Genomic DNA, 12,196 nt, shown 5'->3' with positions numbered 1-12,196 from the left:
CCTATTGGTAGACCGGTAAATATAAAATAAAAAAATCTGACATTTGAATATCCCTTGGAGCATGGTGAAGTTACTAATTACACTTTGGATGGTGTATCAATTCACCCAGTAACTACAAAGACGCAGGCGTCCTTCCGGACTAAATTGCCAGAGAGGAAAGAAACCACTCACGGATTTCACCATGAGGCCAATGGTGACTTTGAAACAGAGTTTAATGGCTATGATAGGACAACTGAGGATAGATCAATAACATTAGTTACTCCAATACTAACCTAAATGACAGAAAAAATTAAAGGAAGCCTGTACAGAATAAAAAATATTCTAAAACATACATCCTGTTTTGAAATAAGGCACTGAAGTAAAACTGAAAAATGTGGCAAAGAAATGGACTTTATGTCCAGATTACAAAATGCTATGTTTGGGGCAAATACAACACATCACTGAGTATCACTCTTCATATTTTCAAGCATGGTGGTGGCTGCATCATGTTATGGGTATGCTTGTCATCGGCAAGGACTAGGGAGTTAAGGATGAAAAGAAACGGAATAGAGCAAAGCAAAATCCTAGAGGAAAACCTGGTTGTCTGCTTCAAAATGGACACTGGGGGACAAATTCACCTTTCAGCAGGACAATAACCAAAAAACACGTGTGTGTGTGTGTGTATGTATATATATATTATATTATATATATATATATATATATATATATATATATATATATATAATGTGCAAATTTAGTACAATCCAGGTGTGCAAAGCGCTTACGGACTCACAGCTGTGGTCGCTGCCAAAGGTGACTAACGTGTATTGACTCAGGGGTGTGAATACTTATGTAAATTCGATTTCTGTATTTTTCAATAAATGTGGTAACATTTTTAACCATGTTTTCACTTTGGGGTTTTGTGTAGATGGGTGAGAATCTATTTAATCCATTTTGAATTCAGGCTCTAACACAACAAAATTTAGATTAAGACGAGAGGTATGAATACTTTCTGAAGTCACTGTATGATTGTCATTCTCATAGCTTTTGTTGGTTAAACGTGAAACAGTCTGTTAATAGTAGGAAATCAAAGCAGCATTGTCTGTATAGACACTGACGTGTCTGACCTGCCCCTTTTATTCAACACATATTCGCAATCGTTATGCAATCACACAGTGTTTACCTAACCATATTCAGACATGCATCTCTCTGAAACATGATATTGAAAGCTACAGATGGAGACCCAAGACAAAGGTTGTAAAGTGTGCGGCTGGTTATTCATTGGTTGGAAATAAGCCCTCTATCACCATGTTATGCAAGTGAAGTGTTACTTTTTGTGTATTTACATATTCTGTTTCCTCATTTGCATATCTGCTCTTGCTGAGGAAGTGCATCACTTATGCGTTTTGCATTTTGATAAACCGTCCATCTGGGGAACTGCCGCAGTGTACACACACACACACACACACACACACACACACACACACACACACACACACACACACACACACACACACACAGAGAGAGAGAATGCAGTGTGGACAGATGATACAAATCATTTGTTGCATCTGAAATGTAGTTTTTTTCAACCCTGGTACTGGATGCCCACAGTCTCCACATATACTGAAAAAAAATATAAACGCAACATGTAAAGTGTTGGTCCCATATTTTAATGAGCTAAAATAAAATATCCCAGATATTTTCCATACGCCCAAAAAGCGTATTTCTCTAATTTTGTGCACACATTTGTTTACATACCTGTTATTGAGCATTTATCCTCTGCCAAGATAATCCACCCCCCCTAACAGGTGTGGCATATTTAGAAGTTGATTAAACACCATTATCATTACACAGGTGCACCTTGTGCTGGGAACAATAAAAGGCCATTCTAAAATGTGCAGTTTAGTCACACAACACAATGCCACAGAGGTCTCAAGTTTTTAGGGCGCATGCAATTGGCATGCTGACTGCAGGAATGTCCACCAGAACTGTTGCCAGAATTGAATGTTAATTTCTCTACCATAAGCTGCCTCCAATGTCGTTTTAGAGAATTTGGCAGTACGTCCAACCGGCCTCAACTGCATACCACGTACAGTACATTCGGAAGGTATTCTGACCCCTGGTCTTTTTCCACATTTTGTTACGTTACAGCCTTAATCTAAATTTGATTATTTTTTTTTTTTTTTCCCCTGCTCAAAAAAATAATGGGAACACTTAAACAACACAATGTAACTCCAAGTCAGTCACACTTCTGTGAAATAAAACTGTCCACTTAGGAAGCAACACTGATTGACAATACATTTCACATGCTGTTGTGCAAATGGAATAGACAACAGGTGGAAATTATAGACAATTAGCAAGACACCCCCAATAAAGAAGTGGTTCTGCAGGTGGGGACCACAGACCACTTCTCAGTTCCTATGCTTCCTGGCTGATGTTTTGGTCACTTTTGAATGCTGGCGGTGCTTTCACTCTAGTGGTAGCGTGAGACGGAGTCTACAACCCACACAAGTGGCTCAGGTAGCGCAGCTCATCCAGGATGGCACATCAATGCAAGCTGTAGCAAGAAGGTTTGCTGTGTCTGTCAGCGTAGTGTCCAGAGCATGGAGGCGCTACCAGGAGACAGGCCAGTACATCAGGAGACGTGGAGGAGGTCGTAGGAGGGCAACAACCCAGCAGCAGGACCGCTACCTCCGCCTTTGTGCAAGCTTGGCACACCTGTATTTGGTGAGTTTCTCCCATTCTTCTCTGCAGATCCTCTCAAGCTTTGTCAGGTTGGATGGAGACTGTCATTGCACAGCTATTTTCAGGTCTCTCCAGAGATGTTTAAGTCCAGGCTCTGGCTGGGCCACTCAAGGACATTCAGAGACTTGTCCCGAAGCCACTCCTGCATCATCTTGGCTGTGTGCTTAGGGTCGTTGTCCTTTTGGAAGGTGAACCTTCGCCCCAGTCTGAGGTCCTGAGTGCTCTCGAGCAGGTTTTCATCAAGGATCCCTCCATACTTTGCTTTGTTCATCTTTCCCTCGATCCTGACTAGTCTCCTAGACCCTGCCACTGAAAGACAACCCCCAGAATTTTGCTTCCACCACCATTCTTCACCGTAGGAATGGTGCCAGGTTTCCTCCAGACGTGATGCTTGGCATTCAGGCTAAAGAGTTCAATCTTGGTTTCATCAAACCGGAATCTTGTTTCTCATGGTCAGTCCATTAGGTGCCTTTTGGCAAACTCCAAGCAGGCTGTCATGTGCCTCTTACAGAAGACTGGCTTCCGTCTGGCCACTACCATAAAGGTCTGATTGGTGGAGTGCTGCAGAGATGGTTGTCCTTCTGGAAGGTTCTCACATCTCCACAGAGGAACTCTGGAGCTCTGTCAGTGACCATTGGGTTCTTGGTCACCTCCCTGATCAAGGCCCTTCTCCCCCGATTGCTCAGTTTGGCCTGCCGGCCAGCTCTAGGAAGAGTCTTGGTGGTTCCATACTACTTCCATTTAAGAATTATGGAGACCACTGTTTTCTTGAGGACGTTCAATGCTGCAGACATTTTTTGTTAGCCTTCCCCAGATCTGTGCCTCGACACAATCCTGTCTCGGCGCTCTATGGACAATTCCTTCGACCTCATGTCTTGGCTTTTGCTCTGACATGCACTGTCAACTGTGGGACCTTTTATATAGACAGGTGTGTGTGCCTTTCCATATCGTGTCCAATTAGTTCGAATTTACCGTAGGTGTACTCAAAGTTGTAGAAACATCTAGGATGATCAATGGAAACACGATGCACCTGAGCTCAATTTATACTCATAGCAAAGTTTCTGAATACTTACGCAAATAAAGTATTCCTGTTTTCCCTTTGTCATTATGGGGTATTGTGTGTAGATTGAGGGGGAAAAATGTGGTGGAAGTCTTAATACTTTGCGAATGCACTGTATAACCACGCCAGCTCAGGACCTCCACATCCCGGATCGTCGGAAACCAGCTAACCGGACAGCTAATTAAACTGTGGGTTTGCGCAACCGAAGAATTTCTGCACAAACTGCCAGAAACCGTCTCAGGGAAACTCATCTGCGTGCTTGTCGTCCACACCAGGGTCGTAACTGACTTTAGTGGCCAATGCTCACCTTTGATGGCCACTGGCACATTGGAGAAGTGTGATCTTCACGGATGAATCCCGGCTTCAGCTGTACCAGGCAGATGGCAGACAGCATGTATAGCGTTGTGTGGGTGAGCGGTTTGCTGACATGAACAGTGTGTCCCATGGTGGTGGGATTATGGTATAGGCAGGCATAAGCTGCAGACAATGAAAACAATGCACTTAATGCCATTCATATGCCGCCATCACCTCATGTTTCAGCATGACTAATGCACAGCCCCGTGTCACTAGGATCTGTACGCAATTCCTGGAAGCTGAAAATGTTCCAGTTCTTCCATGGCCTGCATACTCACCAGACATGTCACCCATTGAGCATGTTTGGGATGCTCTGGCTCAACGTGTACGACAGCGTGTTCCAGTTCCCGCCAGTATCGACAACTTCACACATCCATTGAAGAGGAGTGGGACGACATTCTACAGGCCACAATCAACTGCCTGATCAACTCTATGCGATGGAGATGTGTCGCGCTGCATGACGAAATGGTGGTCACCCCAGATACTGACTGGTTTTCTGATCTACGCCCCTACCCTTTTATCTGTGACCAACATGCATATTTGTATTCCCAGCCATGTAAAATCCATAGATTAGGGCCTAATTCATTTATTTCAATTTACTTATTTTGTTATATGAACTGTAACTGAGTAAAATCTTTGAAATTGTTGCATGTTGCGTTTTAGTATCCACATTCTCTTTCTTCCTCGTTACGACAGACAGTGAATCGCTGAACGAACAAACTCAGCAAAAAAAGAAACATCCCTTTTTCAGGACCCTGTCTTTCAAAGATGATTTGTAAAAATCCAAATAACTTCAGATCTTCATTGTGAAGGGTTTAAACATGGTTTCCCATGCTTTTAATGCAATTAAGGTCACAGTTATGAAAAGTTAGGACACTAAAGAGGCCTTTCTACTGACTCTGAAAGATACCCAGGGTCCCTGCTCATCTGCGTGAACGTGCCTTATGCATGCTGCAAGGAGGTATGAGGACTGCAGATGTGACCAGGGCAATAAATTGCAATGTCCGTACTGTGAGATGCCTAAGACAGCGCTACAGGGCGGACAGCTGATCGTCCTCGCAGTGGCAGACCACGTGTAACAACACCTGCACAGGATCGGTACATCCGAACATCACACCTGCGGGACAAGTACAGGATGGCAACAACAACTACCCGAGTGACACCAGGAACGCACAATCCCTCCATCTGTGCTCAGACTGTCCGCAATAGGCTGAGAGAGGCTGGACTGCGGGCTTGTAGGCCTGTTGTTAGGCAGGTCCTCACCAGACATCACCGGCAACAACGACAGGAATGTCAGTGTTCTGCCATGGCCAGTGAAGAGCCCGGATCTCAATCCCATTTAGAACGTCTGGGACCTGTTGGATCGGAGGGTGAGGGCTAGGGCCATTCCCCCACCCAGAAATGTCCGGGAACTTGCAGGTGTCTTGTTGGAAGAGTGGGGTAACATCTCACAGCAAGAACTGGCAAATCTGGTGCAGTCCATTAGGAGGAGATGCACTGCAGTACTTAATGCAACTGGTGGCCACACCAGATACTGACTGTTACTTTTGATTTTGACACCCCCCCTTTGTTCAGGGACACATTATTCAATTTCTGTTAGTCACGTCTGTGGAAGTTGTTCAGTTTGTCTGTTGTTGAATCTTATGTTCATACAAATATTTACACATGTTAAGTTTGCTGAAAATAAATGCAGTTGACAGTGAGTTTACATTAGTTTACATTACATTTAGACAAGTGAACTCTTAGTCACCGCTAGGCTACTCCTCCCGCACACACATACACACCTTCCTCTTATCTAAACCAGGGTAACAGGAGGTTAACTCTCCTTTCATCTACAGATAAATCTGATGTATCACTGACAGCACTTCTGTTCACACTTAGCGTCATGCTAACGCTGTCACTGATGGCTGAGGTGTGTGTGTGCGCGTACATGCGCTGTATGGACACAATGTGAGAAATTAATGCTTTTTTTCAGTGTGTTTTGACTTTGTTTCGTGAGTGTTTTCATTGTGCTTATTTCTAAGTATCTATGATTAATTTAACCCTGTTTTTCCCTCCATCCCTCCCCTCTGTTGTTTACAGGGAATTTGAAGAATGTGGTTTAAGAGCGGAGTCTCATGTTTCCAATCAGGGCCTCCTGGGGTAATGAACACACACGCCAGGCTGATGAAGACCGTATGTTGGAGCTCCATCCTTTGCCAACGGGGAGGAGAGGGAGATGTTGGAGTGTGTGTGGGGGGGTGGGTGGAGCAGGAGCAATGTGGAAAAACATGACTTGAATGTTTCCAGGGGGACGTTTTATTGTAGGGGACGAGGAGGAGGGTAGGGTGCTGATGTTTCCGTTTTGTCTTTGTATATATATATTTTTTTTAACTGTGGGAGGAGATTCGAGCTTGACTAGCCATGGACCAGACTGAGAATTTCTGCTCTAAAAATGGCTTCCAGGGCCCGTATTCCCAAAGGGTCTGAGTATGAATGCTGATCTAGGATCAGAATTTGAAGATTATTTTTGTCTTTTAGATCATAATGAATAAGATTGCATGGCCCAGAATTCCTACCTTGTTCTATTTTGCTTCTAAATTGTCAGTTTAGAACCTAGGCTATGGGTGGGTTGTAATATTAGACTTAAATGTGTACATATTTAGGTGTGGGAAACATTTAGAGTGGGCTATGTTAAGATTTGTGCTAAACGAGTAAAGCAGACATGTCGGGGGCTAGTGTTACCTCTTTAGCTGCTTCCCTGGTGCTGTATGTTCATGCCTCCCTGGGGTGAGTTTCCCAAAAACAAAGATAATCTTCAGCATTAAGATAATCTTACACCCCATATAGAGTATCCTGACAAGAACTTTGATGTTTTATGATCTTAGTGCTACAGATGATCTTCACTACATGAGTGCAGTACTTTTCGGGAGCTTTATATGGGCATTTTTCTTAACTGAACAAAAATATAAGCGCAACTATTTCAAAGATTTTACTGAGATACAGTTCATATAAGGAAATCGGTCAATTGAAATAAATTAGACCCTAATCTATGGATTTCACATGACTGAGCAGGGGCGTAGCCATGGGTGGGCCTGGGAGGGCATTGGCCTGCCCTCCCTGCCAATCAGAATGAGTTTTTCCCCACTAAAGGGCTTTATTACAGACAGAAATACTCCTCAGTTTCATCAGCTGTCCGGGTGGCTGGTGTCAGACGCTGAAGAAGTCGGATGTGGAGGCCCTGGGCTGGCATGGTTACAAGGTCTGCGGTTGTGAGGCAGGTTGGCTGTACTGCCAAATTCTCTAAATTGACGGAGGTGGCTTATGGTAGAGAAATGAACATTCAATTCTCTGACAACAGCTCTGGTGGACATTCCTGCAGTCAGCATGCCCCCTCAACTTGAGACATCTGTGGCATTGTGTTGCGTGACAAAACTACACATTTTAGTGGCCTTTTATTTTCCCCAGCACGAGGTGAACCTGTGTAATGATCATGCGGTTTAATCAGCTTCTTGATATACCACACCTGTCAGGTGGATGGATTATTTTGGCTAAGTAGAAATGCTCACTAACAGGGTTGTAAACAAATTTGTACACAAAATCTGAGAGAAAAGCTTTTTGTGCGTATGGATCATTTCTGGGACCTTTTTATATCAGCTCATGAAACATGGGACCAAAACATGTTTATTTTTGTTCCGTATATATTGTAGTGTGTTTTTAAGTGGCATGTCAATGATCTGATCTCTTGTCTAATGAAATCTTTTATGCGAAAGCATCGGGCAAATTTGATTTCAGTCCTGTTCAAACCGCATGTTTTACTTTCAACTGTAAGTACATTAGGAGTGTAGAACAGTTTAGTATAATTTTGCTTTTGGTTTCACAAAAGTACAACTTTTTTTATGGTTCACCTTTGCCTTCTATATGGTGTAAATAACATTTTTTTTTTTAATACTAACTGATTAAAACATGAGCTTCAATCACATCCAGTATAGGAAACTCACCAAATGTAGGTCTGTGACCCAAATGACACTGTTCGCTATAGTGCACTACTTTTACTTTTGACTGGAGCCCTATGGGAATAGAGTGCCATTTTGGATGCAGCCTAGAGGTGGGGAATCAAAGTGGGTTCCATGTGTGGAACAGAAGTTCTGTGTGATCTTTATGGATTTCATTTAAACATCATGACCACAACCAGAACACACACACAGAGTACGCACACTCACACCGACACACACACTTTATGGATTCTGTGGTCAGAGTTGTGGTTTTCCTCAGAGTGCATGTGAAACTCATTAGTCTGTTTATGGGTTAGGAGGAAAGACGAAACTGATTGAAACTCCTATCTTGTAAACAGCTCTGTGACAGCCTATTCCGCAAAGACTCAGTAAAAACGGATGAATTTAGACATGAGAGTAGGGTAGTTCTGTCTTCCACCTCCTCCCCCAAACCCCCCTTATTATGACATTGCATGGAGACCAGAACAAGACAACTTCAGGGCCTAGGGAGCTGGATTCCAAAAAAAAATGTAGTATGTCTTAGCAGTTTCTCTATTTAAAACATTGATAATTCCTCAGATTTCTTGAAGACAATTTTTAACATTTGGCATAGAGCTGTTGCATGGCATATCACTTTATTCTTGGATTGGCAATATGGCCAAATTATCAGTCCTTTGCCAACCAAAAATATGTTTCTCAATCCACCTTAGTTAATGGGGCCTTTAATCATTTGAAGGAAACCCCGTCCTCCACACCTCTTTTCCATGACCTAGAAACCGATAAGTGGTCAGGTGGTGATGTCAATTCGTTAGTTTGCGAACGAATGAGTGTCCTTCCCTCCTTGATAGCCACCTTTCATCAAGTTGCCATTTGTTGAAGAGTTTTGAAATCTGCCACACCCCCTTTGATTCAGCTTTTGTTTTGTTGGAGAAAAGCATACACACGTTTAAAAACAATATGGAACGTATTGTCTTAAAAATGTCCTGCACAACTAATTTAATTAGTTTTTAATCACTTTTCACTTATTTTGGGCTCCACCACTGTAAACGTATTTCAACAGATGAAGCGCGGGTCATGTCTCGAAGGGATGCCGCTCATGTGAACGTGATGTCAGTTTACATATTCAAGTCAAGTCGGAAATCATTTTAGCTAACCCTAACACTTTTCCAAACCTACTACCTTAATTATCCTAACCTGCTGCTTACGTTTTCCTGACTTACGAAAAGTCACTTTTGACAATGGGGCATCCCATCTCGTCAAAACCGTGACACGCGAGTGGAGGAGTCTTTCATACAAGCGCATTTTCGTCCACGTACAGTCTCCTCGCCACATCACCTCGATTACCTTTGACCTTTTTCAAAAGGAGGCTAGAGAGGGCGGAGTAATGTGGATGTAGGAGTTGCGCAAATCCAATTGAGAAAGGGCATGGCTTCCATACATTAACCATACACACCCTATCTGCCTGACAGCTTCACTAAAGAAACTCAGAGCCTAGTGTATGGATAAGAACGTTTACTCTCCTCCCCAGCCTGAAATCAAACTCCCATCTCTATTCATGCTGTTGAATAGCACACCTGCCTGCCATGTCCTGTATGGCATGGCGACTAGACTGACTGCATCAGGCCTTCCCAACGACATTTTATGCAAAACATGTTTCCCTCCATAGGATGTCATCATTTCATTTGACTACATCAGTTGACCTTTTAGATTATGAATTGTTTTGTCATAAGATACATTTTTGCTTTAGGGCTCAGTCTATAATATAACTAGGCTTGCAAAAAATTATATCAAAGGAGAGTTGTTGAACATTACAAGCTGACGTTAATTTTGTGTTTATGTGGGTCTGTTTGTTTTTACCCGTTTTTTCTAGTTTTACATTCAAGAGGGAAATTGAAAACCGTTCGTCTCATTTGCATAACGTTTTCTCACCGGGGAGAAAAAGGACTCCCCGTACTTCCATACATCATGCTCAAGCCGCATCTACATGAGAACTGTCCCCGCGCACTGACGGGACTTGACCACAATAAAGACAGATGCTCGCAAGCCTTTATGTGGTTAACTGAAAAGGAATTAAGGCGCGTGGTGTTTTAAAAGAAGGTGCCTTGGCATGTTTTCTTTTCTCTCTCTGACAATATTGAGATGAATTGTTAAAAATCAATGCATGAATGAACAGAGGATCTGGAAAAAAAAGGCTGCGTTATCAATGGGTCTGGGTTGATATGACAACCTCGAATTTGGGGAAATGTTCAGGTCTGTCATTTAATTTCAGGATGACATGAGTTATTTGACCTATAGTTGTAACAGAGGACTTTTAAATATTAAATAGGCCTACCTAATTGATGACAGCATCCACGGTGTCTGTCTATGTAGACTAGTGAGAGTGTGTTGGCCCACACTGTTTTTCATTTTGGTGTCACATTTTATGTTGTGCAAATCATCAGTTATTGTTTCAAGTGCATTGAGGGGTGTTGGGGCTATGCGTTCCCTCATGAATGATAATCAGTGAGATGGCTGTTGAGAATAGAATAGAACACTATTTGATCTGTGATTGTAGAGAAAGGCGCTCGCTCTTGAGAATAAAGAACATCTGCCTCAGTAGAGCGCTTTCATGACGGGCACACGGAAACTGTGGAAACTGGATCTCTAAGGTACTGGAATTAACCATTAACCGAACCGTTTGTTGGGCGATAGCCATGTGCGTCTGTCCGATTCTCTTCATACTCTTGGCCGGGATTTGGATGCTGTCCAGCCACAAACGCACTTCGCCCGCCGCTTCTTGAGGGTCGAGTGTGTGTGCGAGTGCGTGAGAGAGAGAGCGAATGAATAATCCTTTAGATTCAGTAACAACACTATTGAGGGAACTCTGCCGGAGTCGTCCAGTCTAGAGAGAAATTGAGAGTGAAGGCGAGACGCTGCACGGGGACAATGTCCTGATCCACAACCGTTTACTTTATGGCTACAGTTTAACAGGACCTAACGGATGACTTACTAAATATAGACAACTATTGACAAACGTTTTAGTTGACGACAAAACATTTACTTACTGGTGTGGTTTTGCGAGTTGAGTTGGGTTCATTAGACATCTCACCAATCCTCTCCACACACGGACCTTCTCTGCTGCGCTGAACGTGGTTTTCTAAAAGGTTTGTTCTTGCCTGTATACATTTTCTGTTAATGCTATTTGTAAGTTATGCGTTAGGCTAATGTTTATTTGACACTGCCCATGGTTTCCTTTACTATTTGTTTTCTTTCGCAGAGCAATAAGGCAGAGTGTGCACTTGTTTTTGCCAAGCACTTGTTTTTTTGTTGTTTTTTTTTAACAGTTTTCGGATCTGCATTCTGAAGTTTGCCTACACCCTGAAATGAAATACATTTTACGCGCTATTTGAAACAATTTATGACACTACTCAATAACATTAATCTGCTAAAAGCCTGGTTTTGACTAAGCTATTTAGTCAAGGTGACCAAATTTGCAAATGGGGTCAAAAAATATTTCTCACAAACATGAGTTAGTAGTAGGCTATACGTTAATAGGCTATACGTTAATGGGATTTTGTAGGGTGATTAAATATCCTTTCTGCATTGTTTCCTCCACCCCATAGTTAAATGTGTTGATTCAATTAAAACAAGTGGCCATGCTGAGCCTCAGCATATGGTGAAGGTGTGTGTGCAGATTGACGTTTCAATTTGTTCGTCACGCATGGTAATTGACACCGCAGTTGTTGAAGAGATGAGACGCATTTTATGCTCTTTCAGGTCTGACCCACAAGTCCACCGGGAGACCGATATGATTCATCAAATTACTGAAAACCTGTTCCAAGTAACTTCTATAGTGATTGTCTGACATAATGTGATTAGTTTATATAGGCTAAATATACTAGCCTTGCTAATTGACAAAGGTAGGCTATTCAGTTAACAGTTTGTCTTCTTGGCAATAGGTTAAGAAGCAGTTTAGTGAGAGACATACCACTTCAATAGGCTCTGTTGGAATACTTTCAAAACGCATTCTCCTTCCTTGGGGAAGGCCTAATCACTGATATAGATGGAAGGATATTTGACAGTGGTTTAAAGAACTTAAGTAAAA

The 12,196-nt window shown here is 42.5% G+C and overlaps 1 protein-coding gene across 2 annotated transcripts in view; it reads left to right on the top strand.

Annotated features, from left to right (window-relative positions):
- The window catches only part of hdac8 (histone deacetylase 8), a 42,546-nt gene that overhangs the window by 28,508 nt on the left and 1,842 nt on the right, over window positions 1-12,196 (top strand). The window contains exon 11 of one of the 2 annotated variants that reach the window (XM_014207424.3): window positions 6,221-7,892. The exons of the other annotated variant lie outside the window; for it this stretch is intronic. Coding sequence (XP_014062899.1) covers window positions 6,221-6,243 — 23 coding nt within the window. The 3' untranslated portion in view covers window positions 6,244-7,892. Of the gene's footprint in view, window positions 1-6,220; window positions 7,893-12,196 lie in introns of those variants that run through there. 2 annotated transcript variants of the gene reach the window in all.

Source organism: Salmo salar, chromosome 07 (genome assembly GCF_965601325.2).
Source record: "Salmo salar chromosome 07, fSalSal1, whole genome shotgun sequence".
Lineage (NCBI taxonomy): Eukaryota > Metazoa > Chordata > Actinopteri > Salmoniformes > Salmonidae > Salmo > Salmo salar.
This window is presented reverse-complemented; position numbering and strand designations above follow the sequence as displayed.